Source organism: Nerophis ophidion, linkage group LG04, assembly GCF_033978795.1.
Source record: "Nerophis ophidion isolate RoL-2023_Sa linkage group LG04, RoL_Noph_v1.0, whole genome shotgun sequence".
Lineage (NCBI taxonomy): Eukaryota > Metazoa > Chordata > Actinopteri > Syngnathiformes > Syngnathidae > Nerophis > Nerophis ophidion.
In genome coordinates, this window is record NC_084614.1 from 49,126,448 (window position 1) to 49,147,812 (window position 21,365).

The following is a 21,365-nucleotide window of genomic DNA, read 5'->3' on the forward strand; positions in this document are numbered from 1 at the left end:
CTGACAACATTTAATTGAACTTTATTTATGTCCTCTAAAAGGGGACCTATCGTGGAAAACTAACTTTGTTTTTACCTACTGGTAACTGCTTTTGTTTATTTGGGATCTGCATAAGTCCCAAAAATGTTTAAATAAAAAGGAAGAGGAATTGCAGATCCTGTATATTTATAAAATAATCTTGCCTTTTGTGACATTTTGCCACAGGTGACCTGTGCAGATATATTTATATATGGTAAAGGCTTACCCAAAGGTCTGTGTGTAAATTCGCCATTTTATTCATCGTTGGAGCATTTGTAGTCCAAACAAGGTAAAACCAAGGTACAACACCAATAATGAAAATGCCCTTTTATTATTTGTTTTAACCAGCATTAACCACTACACAAACTTTCAGTCTTATCTGAAGACAAAAGTGCCTTACTTTTACTTTTATGATTTGTGGTATTTGCGCCTTTATCTCGTAAGAAGTCGCTTTGAGTGTGTGCAAATGATTCCCATAAACTTTCACAAAAAGATGGATTTTCCAAAAAACTACTTATAATGGCGTACTCCATTACTACTATTTATGGCAATGCGGAACACATCCATCCATCCATTCATTTTCTACCCCTTGTCCCTTTTGAGGTCACGGGGGTAGGCGGGGTACACCCTGGACAAGTCACCACCTCATGGCAGGGCCACCACAGATACACAGAGAACATTCACACTCACATTCACACTCTAGGGCCCATTTAACACTAAATGGGCCCTTGAAATAAAAAATGCCACCAGACCCATAAGTCATCCAGCACCTATGCAATTATAAAAAATAAATTGCAGAATAGAAGATATGTAGAATATGTTTTATTCAGGAATTAAAATGATAAATATTGCTCCCAAAATGGTGATGAGTGTTGATAAATCGTACCGTGTGTGCTGCTTAATATATTTGTATTTTTTTTTTTTTCCTCCCAGTATTGTGGCCATTTTGAGGATCAGCATACATTTTGCATATCAATGGAAACTGAAACGGGGCTTCACGGTGGAAGAGGGGTTAGTGCGTCTGCAGTCCTGGGTTCAAATCCAGGCTCAGGATCTTTCTGTGTGGAGTTTGCATGTTCTCCCCGTGAATGCGTGGGTTCCCTCCGGGTACTCCGGCTTCCTCCCACTTCCAAAGACATGCACCTGGGGATAGGTTGATTGGCAACACTAAATTGGCCCTAGTGTGTGAAAGTGAGTGTGAATGTTGTCTGTCTATCTGTGTTGGCCCTGCGATGAGGTGGGTGTACCCCGCCTTCCGCCCGATTGTAGCTGAGATAGGCGCCAGCGCCCCCGTCACCCCAAAAGGGAATAAGCGGTAGAAAATGGATGGATGGAAACTGAAACGCAAAATGGATTGCACAACTTATTCTGCTGACTTTACAGACACAATCCTATTTGCACACACTTTGTAGATCAGCTTTGCGTGTGATTTGTTATAATATTGTATGTATCATATAATCATATAATAATATAATAATATAGTATATCAGTATGTATTATATACTGTATATATAATATGTAAATATTACATATATGTTATATTATATATTGCTACTACGGTGCATTTTTAGTCTACTTTATACTTTTTGTTTTCGCCCTCTTTTTGTGCCCTTATGTTCACGATCCTTTCCATCCTTATCCTTTCCATCCTTTGTAGAGCTAATGTGTGAAACAATTTCCCTTGTGAATCATTAAAGTTTGCCTAAGTTAATACATGCAAACATTCAGACCCAACGTTTTAGTCGATCACCTACAACACATCCACTAATAGTACGCCCAATTTTATACTTTTTATACTTATGATTAGTACTTAGTAGATCAGAAATTAAACATTCATCTCATTTGCCATTGTAGGTACATACTGTATTGCTTTTTGGGGCACCACAAATTCTGCCGAGCAACAGGGATTCAGGGCCACATAAAGTGAAGATTAATTTTTTCTAGGCCGAAGAATAACTTTTTGATGTTTGTGTGACTTTATCGTTTTCATGTAATAGTGTCCCTGTATGAATATAGATAGAATTTATTGGGAATAATCTTGAGCTATTCTTGGAAAGTGAATCCAACAAAGTCAGCCAATTGAAAAAAAAACAACAACCTCACAGAAGCTGGAAATAGACGCGCTGCAGTGGACAAACGTGTTCCAATCCACCGCTTTAAAAATAGATATGTCCCCACATACTCAAAGGAGGAAAACGCTGCATAACGTCAGGAGGAATTTATTTATTGGAGGCTTTAAGCGTGAATGTAACCTATAAATATCAAGTCTTGTTGTACAACGTTGGAAATTACGTCAGCTTTCTTGCACCCTGAGGGACATTGTTATATAACAACTGCTCTTCAAGTTTCCTTCATGAAATATATACATATATGTATATATATATATATATATATATATATATATATATATATATGGTATATAAATACATATATACTTATAAATACATACATAAATATACAAATATACATACATATATTTATATACATAAATATAAATACATACTGTATATGCATATAAATACATACATATATACACACATATATATATATATGGTATATAAATACATATATACATATATATACATATAAATACATACATAAATATACACATATACATACATATATTTATATACATAAATATAAATACATACATGCATATAAATACATACATATATACAGACATATATATATACATATATATATGTATGTATGTATGTATATATATATATATATATATATATATATATATATATATATATATATATATATATATGTGTGTACATACACACACACACAGACACATATATTGCTTTGAACCATGTGGCTTATAAAAAGGTGTGTCTAACCTGTGGATTTTTCTTCGCTAACGGCTAAATTGTGGAATGGATTGAGCAAAGAAATCAAACACTGTAGTACAATTATCTATTTTAAGAAATTATTGAATCTCAAAGTGTTTACAAATTATAAGGAAGAATAATCCTGATAGAAAAATGTTACATTATTTAAAAAAAGACTAAATGTTATTCACCTCTTAAAGATATCAATTACTTTTTGGTTTACAGGTTTGGAAACAAGGTATGTAAATAAACATTTGAAAAATATTTCAATGTAAATATTTCATTTCACAATGTACATTTGTATAATCCTGTGCGGCTAGTCTACGAAAACGGTATTTTTTTTTATAGGGATATATCTTAATAATTATGTATATATATTATCATAAACATAAAAAAAAAACACAGGTTGGAGCATGATATCATGATTGTGCGGTAAATGAGTGTCTCCATGGTGACAACAGGTAGCACACAGAAAATGCTCAATTGAATATGGGCACCACTTTTGTATTTGTTATTTGTACACACAATCTTAGTAGATCACCTGCAACACATTCATGAATAGTACACACAATTCTATACTTTGTGCATATTAATTAGCACTTGTTATTACTCATTTTTTCTTTCTCACTGCATGTTGTATTTAAGTGAAAAGGCACTTTCATATATTTCCTATTCAAAGTGAAGTTACAGCCTGTATTTTATTGCACGTAAATGTACTATGTTTTATGTACTGTTTCCTTAACATTGCAATACTATTGTGTCTTATTGTAGTAATTGCTACCAACAGACTACAAGCTGTAAATAGAAAATTGACTTGTTTTGAGTCCACACGAAGCACACCTAAACTTATCATAGTAGGCATGAACCTACACCATCAATTGTAAATAAATACAATATCACTATGGGTAGTAGTATTTCAAAGTGAAAGTGTTATGCACAAAACCCTTTTATTTAATCAAATGTATTCTTTCTTTTTGAGCCATAAAAAAAAGGAATCTGTCTCAAAGTATTTTTGGACGTGGGAACTCGCAGTGTCCACGACCAAGCGAGCGACTTTAGATGTCAGACATCAGACTGCAATCTTGTCTAAAAATGTCCTCATCTTGAACAGGAAGGAAGTCATTTCTGAGTGCTGGCAGCAGGGGAGTTTGTGGACGTGATCAAAAGTGGGAAAGAATAGGCAGAAAGAAAAGAAGAAGTCGTGTTTTAAAAGTGGACAATGTGTTGTTTGACCTTTTAAGGCAACACACACCACGCCCTCTGTGTTCTTCACAAGCGCTGTTGTAAAAACAGCGAGGAAACCCAAACGCTGGCAGCTAGTACCAAAAATAAGAACGCTAACAAATTGATGGCTAGAAATAGCAAAGTCAACACGTTTTGGGTAATATACATCCTGACTTGGTGTGGAAACGTGTCCCTTACACGAACAAGAACTACACTAAACAAGAACTGTATCAAACAAATACTGCATTAAACAAGTACTACATTGAACAAGTACTGTATCAAACAATTACTGTTTCAAACAAATACTACATTAAACAAGTACTACCAACAAATACTGCATGAAACACAATGGCTCCCATTTATTACCAAATTTACAGAATATTCCTTTTCTGCATTTTTTAAACAATTTTTAACTGGTACTCAAATTTCATTGGTAACCCATATATAACATTTATATAAAACATGTCACCATGTACTTTTAAGGTCTGATCTACCAAGACTCCAAAATAAAAATACTAAATCAGGGGTGTCAAAGTCAAGGTCCGCGGGCCAGATCAGGTCCGCGAATGAATATCTATAGCCCCTGGGTTAATATTTGAATAGGATTAGACTCGGCCCGCTGGCCACAGCCGCCTACTGCTGTTTTGCACGCACCAATCAGTGGAGGCGCTAGGATTTTTCAAAATGGGGTAGTCATAAAAATGGGGTCCCACTGTTTTGTAACCGTTTTGAAAACAAATGATAAATGTATGCATTATCCCTGTTGTATCTCACATTTTATATTGTGTTTTGGAAAAAGGTTGTATTACATGTAACTTATGTCATTAAAAAAATGTTATGCATATGTAAATGTATTCATTTACAAACATTCATTCACTTTCTTCTTTTCTTCATGGATCTAAACTTTACCGCCGCCGGTATTTTTTTCTGAATTTTTATTGTAACATGTTCAGAATGTGTTTGTTCTATTTTTGGCCAAAGTAAGACAAAGAAAACAATCTGATGTGTTTATTTTTTTTGTTTTAATGCCATAATTTTAATAGTCCGGCCCGCGTGTGCACAGATTTTCCTCCATGCGGCCCCTGAGCTAAAAATAGTTTGACACCCCTGTACTAAAGAGTGTGTACAAATATAACATTCTGTGTACTATTAGACATGTTGCGGGTGATTTACCAAGACTGTGTGTACAATTGAACAAAACTACAAAAGTGGTGCAGACAGCTATTTTAATGAGAGTTTTGTCACCGTGGAGACACTTATTTACTGCACATTCTGTCACGGCGGGGTCGCATGTTGATGCGCGGATCGTTGTCCCAAGATCCAGACGGAATTCCGGAGGCAGAGTGCAGATAATGATTTATTGTCCATAAATCAGTCAAACACTAATACAAAAATATTGGAAGCGTGCCGATAGCACGGGAAGCTATGGGAAGCTAAAGTAAAAGCTTAGCCTGGAAAACACGCAAACCAATGGCAAAGCTTAGCTCAGGAGTCAAAAGGAAAACACACGTAACTTGTTGCATTGAGAAAACAAGATAGCCAGCCTGAGTGTGGTAAAAATCAGGAATACATATCTCTCTGATTAGTGCCCAGGAGCAGGTGAGCGTCCCGAACACTAATCAGAGGCTGGTGAAAATAAACAGCACCCATGTCAATGAAGAACACACAAACCCAGGGGTCCTGAAACCGAACTAAAGTAGTCCATAACTAAACAAAACATAATCCGGGCAACGGATCATGACACATTCATGACATCTTGCTCCAACCCGTGTTGTTTTGTTATGTTGTGTGAAATGCAGCACATAATTATAATTTGTACCTTCTTTTCCAGTCTATTGGAAACTTCCCCAGAAGCCAGTTGTTACCGTATGCCATATTTGCAGTCTGTGAGACATCTATACTAACATTGGTGGTGAGAGAAGACAAAAAGATGAACGCCATATGAAAAACACAGACAGCATGTTTGCTCTAAATCAGCCTCTACATTACCAAACAAATCTAAAATGTAATTGCTAGATAGAAATGGTACATTTAAATATGTTCACAAACACAAAGGAATTTCTCTCTATTGTCTGTCATTGCAGCAGCGACTCTCTCCTTCTGACTGCGGCGCAGCCATTTGTGTGTAACCATACAAATGTGCATGTACCTTCCAACCATGTTATATATAGATGCAAAAAAGCGGCTGGAAACCGATTTGATAAATCACATTGCGAGCGCTAAATTATTATATTTGCATCTCCTCCTCCCAGGATCATTAGTTGAAATAATCAGCATTTAGGGCTCCTAAGGGCACATGATTTCGCAATGCATTGTAGCCACTTTTCTGGTCATAGTAGGTTTTGTTTACATGACTAAACTGTACCCGCGGTAATGTAAGGGAGGGCAAAATGGATCGTACAAAATAAAAATAAAATCAAAGGAGTGCACTGATACAAACTTTACTCTATTCCAAAGGCTGGCTGCCTCAAAAAAATAATCTAAATTGGACCGCTCGTCGGGACCCAGGATGGACCGCTCGCCTGTGTATCGGTTGGGGACATCTCTACGCTTGGGATGGTTTCCTGTGGACGGAACTCTCGCTGCTGTCTTGGATCCGCTTTGAACTGAACTCTCGCGGCTGTGTTGGAGCCACTATGGATTGAACTTTCACAGTATCATGTTAGACCCGCTCGACATCCATTGCTTTCGGTCCCCTAGAGGGGGTTGACGTCCTCTCCAAGGTTTCTCATAGTCATCATTGTCACTGGCGTCCCACTGAGTGTGAATTCTCCCTGCCCACTGGGTGTGAGTTTTCCTTGCCCTTATGTGAGTTCTTCCGAGGATGTCGTAGACGTAATGGTTTGTACAGTCCTTTGAGACATTTGTGATTTAGGGCTATATAAATAAACATTGATTGATTGATTGATTGTTGTGGGGCAGACTGGCTCGTACATGCACATGCATCATCCGCTGTTGCCATTTCTAATACAAAGTAGCATATAGTTTCAACTTATATGTTATCAGTATACTCAATATGGAAGCACTAAAAATTACAACATGGCTAACGGGGAAAAAGACAGTCTAAGTGGAGGCATGTAAATGAAACGGCCCACAAAACAACACATTCTGATGGTCTGGTTTGTTTTAGAAGACGTTTCGCCTCTCATCCAAGTAGGCTTCATCAGTTTGTGCTCATAGACCTAGATTGGTCAGATCTATCCATCCATAAATCCATCCAGTTTCTACCGCTTGTCTAGTTCAATCTATTTTTCTTTTTCCATGTTTTTTATGTTTGTGTTTTTTTTTATTTTGGCTTATTTGTGTGTTTGTAGCACATTTGTACATAACTACCATATTGTTGTTTCTCAAACATTGTTGATGTGTAAAAAAAGTTTTCTTCACTGATTTTTAGTTAAACAATATTAATTAAGTACAGTGGCCTTGGAAGGTCCAACAGTTTTTGACCTATTTGTGATAAAGGTCACATTAATATAGTACGTATGTTTAGCACATTTACTTATAATCACACTAAGTCCGCAATAGTGAATAAAAAAACAAAACAAGTAGACCAATTATGTTAATTTTGAGAATGACATCAGGTATCCTAGTATGCAGAAGTAAAAAGAAATATTGCTCTCTCCATTTTCCTGGAAAACATTTAGCCTATACTAACTCAACAGAGGGATTAGTTTTAATACAGTATTAGTATAACTGTATTAAGTATTAATGTTCAGATGTAAGAATGATAAAATATGTGGTATCACATTCATGTGTTAATATATTGATTACATTTAAAATGTCACATACTGATTCTGAGCCTTCTCTCTGTCATCCAGGAAGAAGAGTGCAGTGGCCAAGAAGAACATTCCCCCCAGAACGATGATGAAGGGACACAGCATGAGGGCGTAGCCCAGACTGAGAAAGCGCCACAGTGCCGACGTAGCGTAGCTTTCACGAAGGCTGTCGGAGATCTTCAGATAAGAAAGAAAGAATTAGGTGTACAAACAAAAAAACGTGCACACAGAAGTGCAGCTTTCATTATCCACTAATATTAAATGCACATGTACCAAGAAACATCCTTTTCTATGTTTAAGCACATTAATAACACACATAATATAATATTGACACAATAACACACAAACTATGAATAATAACACTTAATGAGATAATAACATAATAACACATAATACATTAGAAAAACATATTATAAGATAATACTTTGAATATGTTACTGTAAACAATTCAAGTACTGTATTGTTACACTTATACCTTTATATAATCATATAGTTTTACACTTATATTATTACAGTGTTGCCTCCATTATTGTGAGGGTTAACTCCCAGACCCCCTCATGGTGAATTTCTACCATTTTAAGATTGATTTGAATATATAAGCATTTATATCTTTATTTTTTTTAAACACAAAATAAGATAAAAACATAAATAAACAAATCAAGAATCAATAAGAAAATAGATGTTTGGGGATGTGGAATATTTTTTTTAATCCACTTGGTGTCACTGTAGTTTTTAGCCAAAGCACGGAGAACGTCTCGATGCACGGAGAACGTAATTTCGGCAATATGCGTCATTTTTGCTTTTTTCCCCTTTTCAGCAGCATGGCGGTAGCAGGCTTCTTTGTTTTTACCCTGTTCATGTCTTTCATGATGACATGAACACCAAGGCATTTGTAGATGGTACAAAGTATTGGGATAACGAGTGCAAAAAGGCGACGACTGAGGGGGGGATCAAGGTGGGGGGTACCAGGTTTGGTGGTAGCGGGGGATGTATATTGTAGCGTCCTGGAAGAGTTAGTGCTGCAAGGGGTTCTGGTAATTTGTTCTGTTGTGTTTATGTTGTGTTACGGTGCAGATGTTCTCCCAAAATGTGTGTGTCATTCTTGTTTGGTGTGGGTTCACAGTGTTACGCATATTTGTAACAGTGTTAAAGTTGGTTATACGGCCACCCTCAGTGTGACCTGTATAGCTGTGGAACCAAGTATGCTTTGCATTCACTTGTGTGTATGTGTGTGAAAAGCCGCAGATATTATGTGACTGGGCCAACACGCAAAGGCAGTGCCTCTAAGGTTTATTGGTGCTCGGTACTTCACCCTACGTCCGTGTACACAGCGGCGTTTTATAAAGTCATGAATATTACTTTTTGAAACCGATACCGATAATTTCCAATATTACATTTTAGATAATATCGGCAGTCCGATATTATCGGACATCATTATTGTGGACAATAAAAGACTTGTCACACTCACCGCTCTTGTCCTCAACGCTTTATTGGGATCCACCAAAGTATTCCACAACGTATATGTGTAATGTCCCGCTGGGTAGCAACTTCGAAAACTTTTTTTTGGAAGTGTTGTGAACGCAGCGTGCTGAGACGAATGTCTGTGTGTGCCCAATAAAAACAAGCCACCATGATTGGTAGGATTTCTCAGCTCCTGCATACAACACTGTTAAGTGCCATTTATATAAAACTTACGGGCTGTACTAACATGAGACTTTCATATTATAGTGGGGGCCACAAAGTATCATCTCCAGGGCCAAGATTGGCCAGTGGCCCGCACATTTTCAGACCACAAGCCAAGAGTAAATTAAAAAAACAATGACTTGAGTGTTGTTTGGTAACAGTTAGTAATGGGTATGTGCAGTAAAACTTTTCACCTTAATGTGTGTTTCTAAATCTGTGTTGGACTACTGAGATGAAGAGAGCAGTTATGATTTTGGTTGACAGAGTAAACAACTAAAAACAAAGGTTATGGCCATTGTTTTCACTAATCACATACATTTGACCCAATATGGCCAAGGACACGCATTACAGTGGGTTTCCTGGATGTCGTCTCCATCGCTAAAGGAACAATCTAATCTGCAGGGGTAAATCCATTTTTAAGTATGTTTTTTTTTTTTAATTTTTCAGAGAGGGACAAGCGGTAGAAAATGGATGGATGGATGGAGCTTGAAGCATCCCTCTGTCTCCGACTACCTTGTCTTCATGTGACATGATTTTGCTTCCTGTCTTTGATGATCCGCCTTATCTTGCTTCCGATTGGCCCATTTTACCCTAAACTTAGCCAATTGTGACTCATCATATGAACACTAACCAATCATCATGGGTGTTATCCCTATGTGTGGATATTCTCATTCATCCAGGTCATTGTATTTTCTAAGTTTTTTTTTTTGGCCTGGATTTGTAGTCCATTTTCTCTACTTGTAGCTTTGATGTAAGCTACTTCGCTACATGGTTCTCAAAATAACTAAGCTATTGGAATAGCTACATGTTCAAAAATGGGCTAAGATACCGCCAAGCTACTGGGAAATATTGTTAAACTATGTAGCTTTGCTACATGTAGCTTGCTACTGCCCATCACTGTATACTCCTACACTTATACATTTGTAGCTGTAAGAACGTGGACTTTGATGCAGTTAACTGCATGGATTGTGTTCCCGGAATGCAAATGAACTGGACCGGACATGGCTTGAAGGTAAATACATATTTTAATTATACTATAAAAGTGCAAACAAAAGGCGCGCAGAAGGCGGAGACACAAAACTTAACACAGGGAACAAAACTAACACTAGGTCAGAACTATGGACATAAAACAAAACACTTACGGTGACGAGAACTATGGCATGGACCGAGCAAAAAAACAGTGATCCAACATGGGCAGAGCAAGAAATGAATAATGTCATTCGATTAATGTCGCCAGGTCGACTACCTGGCAACTACAGGCTTAAATAATAGTGACATGATTAACAACAGGTGCGTGAATTAAAACAAATGAGGCAGGTGAAACTAATGAGTTGTCATGGAAACTAAAACCAACCAGGGTGCGCAAAAACAGGAACTAATGGAGTCAAAAACAGACAGAACATAACTAAACAGAATACATACCACAGAACATGACAGTAGCCTCACAGCATATACACTTATGTACTCATAGACTTAAATACTCATTTACACCTACACTTATCCACTCAGACTTTTATACTAATAGACTCACACACTCATACCCTTACAGCAGTGTTTCTCAAAGTGTGGGGCGGGCCCCACCTGTGGGGAATAGAGACATGACAGGTGGGGCGCGAGGAACGGGAGGGAATTTCACTTAAAAAAAATTTTTTATCATTATATTCTTGCGGCGGCAATGACCAAGAAGAACGCGGAGTTGGAATATAATTACAACACTTTATGCACATATTTATATACATATTTATATCATATTTACATATTTATATAATATGTAACTACAAGCTCCATTCACAGACAAAGTCCCACTGCTTTTATGAGCGGTCAAGCGAGTCAAAAGCCGAATTTTTTTTATTTTTTTTATTTGTGGCGGCTGTAATTCTTTCGTGGCGAGCCGCCACAAATAAATGAATGTGTGGGAAACCCTGACTTGAATGTTACTTGATGTTCAATAAATTTGAAAATGTTAAGCTTGGCATTAGCGTTCTGTTGTGGCGATGGGGGCGGGTGGGGCTTGAAAACTCCCCGTTGTCCAAAGTGGGGGATGACAAAAAAAGTTTGAGAACCACTGCCTTACAGTATATACTCATATAATCCGACACTTATACATTAATAAACTCATAGATTTATATACTCATTTAGTCAATTGTCGATGACTAAAGTGCTGATATCAACCAAACCCTCCCCATCCCACCCCCCAGATTGTAAATAATGAAAATAATTCAATGTACATACTCTGATGATTAACCTGTGTGAAGACTGTATTAGGCTGATAGTATGTATTTGTACCATGAATTGATTTACGTGGACAAGTTTAAAAACTTATTCGGGTGTTACCATTTAGTGGTCAATTGTACAGAATATGTACTGTACTGTGCAATCTACTAATAAAAGTTTCAATCAATCAATCAATCAATCAATCAATCAAAAGTCCTACACTTATACACTCATATACTCAGACTTGTATACTTATACACTCATACCCTTACAGTATATACTCATATAATCTGACACTTATACAATCATCGACTCATAGACTTATATACTCACTTAGTCCTACACTTATAGACTCATGTACACTCATATTCATACGCACGCATAGATTCTACAATAATACACTGATATACTCATAAACATATATGATTATATGCATAGCTCCTACAGTTGTACACTGATAGACACTCATAGATGACACTTACAGACTTAATCAGATATTCCTACACGTATACACATATACTCAAAATTATGTACTCATACGCTTGAGTATACTCAAGCTGTAGAAAATGGATGGATACTCCTACTCCTATACACGCATATAGTCATAGACTTACTGGTATATACTGATGTACTCTTATATGAACTCTTAAACTTTTACACTCACATACTCATACACACTAATGTACTCATTTACTTTAAATGAGTACATTGTTTACATGAGTGCATATTTCAAATGGGTACATTGTTTGGATGAGTTGTGTTGTTAACAAAAACACGTCTTTGGAGCACAAGTGTAAAATCCCAAAACGTCCAGTCAGTTTATTCCGGTCTGCGTGGGTGAGTTTGAGATGCAAGGTGGACGTCATGACGACTGCATTGCACTTGCATGTGAAACCTCACTGAAGGAAAACAGGTAGTGAGCAATGACGCACTTGGAGCAGTATTTGCTGCCCGTATTTTTTGGCAGGAATGAAGTTGCTATTATTGTGTGCAACAAATATTACATTTTTGCGACGTGCAGAAACAACCCAATAAATGTTTTGCTTTGATTCTTTTTTCAGCCTTGGTGTTTTTTTTTCTCTCAAATACATTTGTATAATGCTCGCGCTTTAATACGTTTTAATATTAGTTTCTTCCTTTTTTTGTTCTCCTTCACTTATCAAATATTATTTTGCCATAAAAGATACCTACTGTACACACTTCACAATGTTTGATCAAATCATATTCCTGATTTATATTTCAGAATGACTTCTGTAATTTGTAACAATTCACTTTGCTTTTTGGAGAATTGAATGATATCATTTAGTCAACTTTACACTTCATGGTTCTTGATTGGGATTATATCTCCTGAGTGCTCAAACACAAACAATGCAATGGAACATTTTCATATATGTATATTTATGTATCATTTAGTGAAAATCGTACCAGACCAATCAGGTACCCACTTCCTGCATCACCCAGGAGGTGAGAAGTGAAGCTCTGAAAGGCCACAGCTGTTGCTCTCCGTGTGGGAATAACCACAAACTGCAGAAAGACAAGAAGACATGAAGATGATGTCAGAAAATATTTATAGGTAATTATATTCAAACATCATGCTGGATCAAATGTTTATGAAACAATACAATTAAAATACATTGGAAATTATGAAGCTGAATGACTAAAAACATTTTTCACATTGAAATCAATGTTTTGCAAGCTGAGCGAGAGACAAACATATTATGTATAATATATAACATATATGGACATATTTTTTGCTTTTTCTTTGGCTTTCTGTGAAATTTCAAAACGGACAAACAACAGATGAGAGAGAGAAGACAAAACATTAAAGTTATGCGAGGAAAAAGACTCAAAGCAGTGTTTTGAAACTGTGTAAGGCAGCATTTGTTAATTGTTAATTTGTTTTTTATATCTAATAAATGGTAACATCTTATTAAAATTGTGCATCATTTATTAAAACATAAAAAGTAGGTTCTGAAATACATCAGACTAGAGGAGCCTCTTATAGTCCAGAAAAGATGGTACAGATTGCATTTGTGAGCTGCATGTTACACAACATACCAAAACAATGCAGGTCGGAGTATGATAACATGTATGTATCTCCATCAATTAACAACTGGTGCAGACTGCCACATTTGAATTAGGTCTATGTGTGTACAACCTGCTGTTACCATGGAGACACTCATTTACTCCACATTTTTGTTATTATAATTTCCAATCTTTGTCGACTAGTAGCAGACATCTATAATCTGTAACACATTTTCTGCAATATAGAATCTTAATCTACAGAATTGACAAAATAAACTATTTTCAGCACACTAAGGCTCATCAAGGTGGACCATCAAAAACAATGTGGCAAATTCATGTGTCTGGAAATGATCAAAAAGCAAGAAAATGCATATTGCGGCGGTGTGGAGAAGTTGGGAGAGTGGCCGTGCCAGCAATCTGAGGGTTACTGGTTTAATCCTCACCTTCTACCATCCTCGTCACATCTGTTGTGTCCTTGAGCAAGACACTTCACCCTTGCTCCTGATGAGTCCTGGTTAGCGCCGTGCATGGCAGCTCCCACCATCAGTGTGTGAATGTGTGTGTGAATGGGGGAATGTGGAAATAATGTCAAAGCGTTTTGAGTTCCTTAGAAAAAGGTAGAAAAGCGCTATACAAGTACAACTCATTTACCATTTAATGCAGGAAGCTTTTTCCTTTTGATACGTGTTAAATGAAACGCAAAATAGTGCTTGCAAAACAGTGATGAGTTGGGGCCCTATTTTCAGACAGTTCGGCGTATTTTGGTACGGCAGTCGGTTACAGCAGGTGTTCCCAGGGAATGGGAGGCCTTTTGGGGCCCTATTTTCAGACAGTTTCATATTGCATGCTAAATATTTATATATATGCATATATATACATTTCTGATTCTGATTCTGATGCATTTCATACGTTTTGTGGGTGATTTGATGATCAGCATATATTTTGCAGATTACTGAAGACACAGACGCAAAATTGATTGCACGCCATACTCACGCACAAACTTACACACGTCACATACCGTTACGTCATACGTCCCATACGTATACGCCCTCACGAAGTAGAGAGGTAGCAGACTGGGTAACGTTAGCTGTGATGCTAGCAAAGCCGTGCGAGTGGTAATACCAGAGAAAGAAGGTGCGAATCTGGTAACAAATGAAGGAAGAAGCAATTCCCAAGAAAAACAGCAGGAGGTCCATCGCCTGGCGGTGGTTCAGCTTCAAGCGAGATGTCGAATAGACAACTTTAATTTTCTAAGTGTGGGGCACAAGCGTTGCTACCAAAAATAGCATTACTGCAAATATGTAGCATCATATGAAAAGTCACCTGCTAATAACTTTAATAAATACAGTTTTGGTCATTTGACTTAGTTGTGATTTCCTTCTCAGAATGAGTTTAAAAGTAGCATATATTAATGCAGTATAAACAAGAATGTTCTAATGTAGACACATATAATCATCATACTGCTGTGGGTATATGTATCAAGTGTTAATTCAAGGCTAAGGCAAAATATCGAGATATATATCGTGTATTGCGATATGGCCTAAAAATACTGAGATATTAAAAAAAGGCCAGCCCTACTTTTGTACACACTATTTAGCACTTGTTATTTGAAACTTTAGTAGATCAGAGTCTTAAAAAAAGATGAAATGCTAACACAAAGGAAAAGGGAAAATACAACATGAGTATTTGTATTGACATTTAAAATACAATAGAAAAAATCCCAGAGTACTTTAAGTACATGTTTGCAGAACTTACCATTAAAATGTCGGCCGTTATGGCCCAGTTGAGGAACAGCAGCGTCTCTCCAATGAAGATACAGACCTAAAAAGAGAGGACAGCATTTAGCATTATGATTATTACACAGCAGTGATGGATTACTTTCCAGTGTGTGGCAAAGAGGACATGTACAGTAAAACTGTACATGCTACTTATAATGAAAGTGCTTTGGTTGCTGCGGTGTACGAACATGTCATTAAGATTTGGCTCAATTGTGCACAAACACGCAGGTCTTTAGTTTGATTGTGATGAGGCGAGATTATATGCTTACATTTATTTAAATATAAATATACATATGGCTGTGCGATACTTTTCACGGTAGAGAAGTAAACCTTGAATAGCTTGTTGTGGTTGGACATCTGCTGCTACCATGTAGACGTGTTCTGGTAGGCAGTATTTCAATGATGCTTGTTGACAAGGAAATTACCCCCTGTTGCTGTGCCAGCACCACACAAACAGCCAGGTATCGAACACGAGGACCCCAGACCATGTTGCCCTCTCACGTGTGACAAAAACAATCCTTCATCACATTAGTTTGGTGTTGATGAGACAACAGCTGGCAGAGGTCAATCTTTATTACGACACATCTGTCAGCACCGTGGAACCGGAGCTTGTACACGATGTCATGTCACCTGTTTGCTGTTTGACAGTTTATTTCTCACCTTTTTCAAAGTTGTGGACTACATTGCTTACACCAGCGATGTCCAAAGGATGTCATTTTCTGACCATAGCTCAGACTGTACTGTCCATTTGTATATATAGCACAAAACATTTTTATTTATTACTGAGACATATTATCATATATTATTATAAAGGCTTTCAACGTTAGCGCGATAATAACTAGTTAACCGACATTTTGTAATAATCACAAACAGTGTTTATTTTTCTACCATGTTTGCTTTTGTACTTATTCTTCTTTACATAACTGTAGCCCACATAGTGATATGTTGGCCCATTTAGTGCACGGGTAATGTGGATTAGGTGACCTTGAAAACTGTGTAACTGGATCAGGTTGATCCATTCCAATGTTGCTTTGAAAAACCAGCATAAAAGTAAAGTAGATTACCTTATTGTGGGTCGCCAAAAATGGGATTTTAGGAATTTTGAACCAGATAAATATCTTGAACAACTGACTCTAGGGTGACTGTGGATGAGTTCTAATTAATCGCTGTTGCATATCTATAATTTTTTTTTGTATAGTATCAATGGTGTTTGATTTAGCATGAGCACAGAGCGTGATGGATATAATTTACACTAAACATTTCTGTTAAAACTCTTCATAGAAAAACATTTATCCACTTTATGTTTACTACTTTAGTGTTAATAATGTGCTTTTTGTATAGATTATACATTCATGCACGTATACAATATCAGTACTTGTATGAATTATCCAATTATACATTTACAGACTAATACTACTTTTATAAACTGTACATTTATGCATTTACACATTAATACTACTTGTATAAACTGTAGCTTTATACAAGTACACATGAATACGACTTTTATAGTTTGCACATTTATGCATGTACACACTTAATACTAGGGGCATGAAGTTCACATTTATGCAAATGTATACTAATAATATAAACTGCACATTCATACTTGTACAAACTAATACTACTTGTATAAACTGTACATTATAAAATGTACTCAAAAACATTACTTGAATAATCTGTACATTTTTACATGTCCACACTAATGATACTTGTATAAACTGTACATTTATACGTACGTGTATACACTACTTGTAAAAAGTATACATTTAAATATGTACATACTAACATTACTAGTATGAACTGTACATTCATACTTGTACACACTAATACTACTTGTATAAACTGTAAATGTATACATGTATACACTAACACTACTTGTAAAAAGAATACATTTAGATATGTACATACTAACACTACTAGTATAAACTCTACATGTTAACATGTACACACCAACACTACTAGTATAAAGTGTACATTTTAACATATACACACTAAAACTACTTGTAAAAAGTATACATTTAAATTTGTACATACTAACAATACCAGTATGAACTATATATGTATACATGTACACACTAATACTACTCGTATACAGTACTATTCATGTATAAACTAATACTACTTGTTACGTGTACAAATGTACACATATGCACTAATAATACTTGCATTACCTGTAAATGTACATATTTACACACTAATACTACTTGTATACACTGTGCATTTGCACATGTACACACTAATACTACTTGTATAAGTACATTTTTTCATGTATCAACTATTACTACTTATTATTATTTGTGTATACGTGTACAAATGCACACATATGCACTAATAATACTTGTATTACATGTAAATGTATACATTTACACACTAATACTACTTGTATACACTGTGCATTTATACATTTATACACTAACACTACTTGTATAAAGTGTACATTTATACATGAATCGACTTATACTACATGTATAAATTATACATTTATACAGGGGTTTTACCTGTATATTTGTATATATATACACTAATATTACTTGGAAAGTAAACATTTATACATCTACACTCAAGTGCAAAATCTGCATGTATACATTAACATTACTTGTATAAACAGTACATTTGTAGATGTACTAACACTACTTGTATAACCTGTTATTTTTAAATTATTCTGCATTCTAATGTATTACAGTAATTAAGCTGTATTTTTAATCGGATTAATTTGATTAATCACATGGATTTTGAAAACCCTGCAAATAAGGTCATACATACATATTTCATTAGGAAAGCTCATAAGATCATCTATTAAGATTTTCTAGTAAGATAACTAATGAGATGCGTATAAGCTATACCCAGGTAAGTGTTTGTTGTTGAACTGGGGCTAATTAGCTAATTAGCTTAGCTTATTAAAAAGTCTATTGATCGGTAGATGAATTGGTAGCTGTGATCGTTAGAGGATAAAACATGGAGGTGAGAACATGTGACTCTTACATAAGCTCCTATGATGCTCTTCTTTGCCACGACGAAGATGAGGCAGATGAAAATGGCTGACCCCAGCATGCTGATAGCACAGACTAGCGGGTCGGCTCGCTCCGTCTTCTGGCGGCACAAACGTGTGGTGACTGCCCCAATGAGCACGCCTAACAGGCCCGTGATGCAGGTGATGGCCCCGAAGATAAGACTGAGGAAGAGTATGCCATATTTATATTATATTAGGGTTCAACTGTATTTACAAGCAATGTTCAATTGGACATTACATGTTATGATACAGTAAGTAAGAAAGTGTAGGAATATGATTTCTTTCACCTCTCTGTGCTGCTGCAGATCTCTTTCGTGCTGCACGGCTCTGAAGTCTTCTGCACTACCTGAGCTCTGGCCAGGTAGATTGGAATCCACATCCCAAATGCACCCGTGGCAAATGATACGGCCGCAGATGCCAGCGAGGAGAAGACGTAACTCCGACTACGGAGAAAAGAAATATTGCATCTGATGAACTATATCCTGGAGATGGTATCTATCGATAGTATCCATACCAAGGTGAGTAGTGATATCAGATTGATACCAGGTTGATGAGACTGATACACTTGTTACAGTTTGCTTTTTTTAATGTCTTGCATAAAATTCATACTGTTCACTTAGGCACACTTGGCCCCTCCCACTTCCTGCCCTGCCAGAGAGAACGAGGAGTCAGCAGTGACAGATTATATTTTTGTTCCATTTATTGTTACATCATTTAGTTTGGGGCTCTTTTAGTAGCTCTCTGGAGAATTTTTAAAAAAAGGTTAAAAATGTAAAAACATCGGGGGAAAATACAAAAAAATGCAACAGTTTGTTTACATGTAAAATCTTCCTCTCCTTCTTTGTCTCATTTTGTCCACCAAAACTTTCATGATGTGCGTGAATGCACAAAGTATGCTAATCAGGGATGTTTGGTCAGAGCATGACTGAAAGCTAATAAATGCTAACATGCTATTTAGGCTAGCTGTACATATTGCAACAGTATGCCTCATTTGTAGGTATATTTACTTTTATTTATTTATGTGTATACCTCTTTTGCATGTCTCATGACACATTATCTGTATGTAATATTGGCTGCATTTCATTGTATGTGTGCCATATTGTTCCAGACTACAGCAAACATTACCTAGCTTGCCAAATATTGTAATGAATCTATTAAAAGAAGACGGTCTGCCGTTTCTTTTAACTTGGACACACACATCTATACATTTGGCCATTAAAAGCATTTCCAGGAGTCATCTCACTTTCTGAGTAGACTCTGATTTACTAATGGTTTCTAATGTTGTAAAAATGTGTAGAACAAATATTACATTTCAACATTTCTATCAACAAATATTTGCTTCAGCCTGCAACAAATAGTTATTTTGATAGTAGGCTAATATAGCTAATATAGACACTTAAGTCATGTGTTGTCTTCATTTATAAGACTTATACAAGACGTTTAAAGTCATTTTGATAGTAGGCTTCTATAGCTAATATAGACACTTATGTCATGTGTGTCCTTTATTATAAGACTTATATACAGCTTTTCATTTTTTGCGGCTCTAGACAGATTTGTTTCTTGTATTTTTGGTCTGATATGGCTCTTTGAACGTTTTGGGGTGCCGGCCCCTGATTTAGTTATTCTGGAGTAGTGGCTTTTTCCTAAGCAGTTGCATTTAGTCAGCCGCAATAAGCGAATTATTCTTTTATTTTCATCATGTTCTATATTGTATTTATTAATTTTTTTCTACTGTGTTTTATCCTAATCATAACTAACTAACTACAGGCAAATTCATCAAATTTGACCATGACTTTTTAAGTAAAAATAATTTGCATGGACGACAGTGTATTAACTTGTTATAGGATCGATACCAACATTCTCAATATCGCGTAGCCTGAGTACATTTCTTGCTATTCATGGTGATTGCTGGTCATGGTAATCCCTCCGAGCTTTTTCTTTCCAGACAAACACTAAAAATAACATAATCAACAAACTTGTTTTTGTGTTTTTGCTGCTCATGACAAGTTAAAATTGTTTTTCCAAAGTGACATTGCCAACTACTGGCCTGGCATGCAAATGGAACCCTTTTGCATCCAAAATAATATAAGTATAATCTCTGCTTTGACTAAACACTGAAGTCTAAAAGAAGCTTTGATGATGACTGCTAAGCAAAGTCAAGCATGAGCTGACAGTTTTACGTGGGAGTCAAAAATAAGTGCTATTAAAATAACACGCTTTTAAAAAGTTCTTCCAGACGTGTTGACTGTACAAGCTTGTTTTGCCAATGCTCATATGAAGAATATGGCGCCTCACTTAGAATAACCCCGGTGGGGGTACTTTATGTGGTCGCAAAGCTATTTTTAGAAACATGGCTGCCAAAGTTCTTATGATAACAAAACTGTCACTCATTCAAAATGTTCAGCGTGTGATTAACAAAAGTTTTCTGTGTCTGCTGGCGACATTTAACATTTTACACTCACTTTGAGACGTGAGTGTAATTTTTTTTTTTAGCAAATAATCATTAACTTTAGAATTTAATGCCAGCAACACGTGACCAAGAACTTGGGAAAGGTGGCAATAAATACTGATAAAGTTGAGGAATGCTCATCAAACACTTAGTTGGAACATCCCACAGGTGTGCAGGCTAATTGGGAACAGCTAGGTGCCATGATTGGGTATATAAACAGCTTCCCAAAAAATGCTCAGTCTTTCACAAGAAAGGATGGGGCGAAGTACACCCCTTTGTCCACAATTGCGTGAGCAAATAGTCAAACAGTTTTAAGTACAACGTTTCTCAAAGTGCAATTGCAAGAAATTTAGG

At 36.3% G+C, this 21,365-nt stretch overlaps 1 protein-coding gene across 1 annotated transcript in view; it reads right to left on the reverse strand.

Annotated features, from left to right (window-relative positions):
• Positions 1-21,365, reverse strand: part of spns2 (SPNS lysolipid transporter 2, sphingosine-1-phosphate) — a 139,836-nt gene that overhangs the window by 10,035 nt on the left and 108,436 nt on the right. Inside the window, exons 7-11 of the mRNA XM_061898240.1 lie at positions 18,850-19,005; positions 18,535-18,724; positions 15,533-15,598; positions 13,178-13,276; positions 7,869-8,032 (exon numbers count right to left, since the gene is read on the reverse strand). Coding sequence (XP_061754224.1) covers positions 7,869-8,032; positions 13,178-13,276; positions 15,533-15,598; positions 18,535-18,724; positions 18,850-19,005 — 675 coding nt within the window. The remainder of the gene's footprint in view (positions 1-7,868; positions 8,033-13,177; positions 13,277-15,532; positions 15,599-18,534; positions 18,725-18,849; positions 19,006-21,365) is intronic.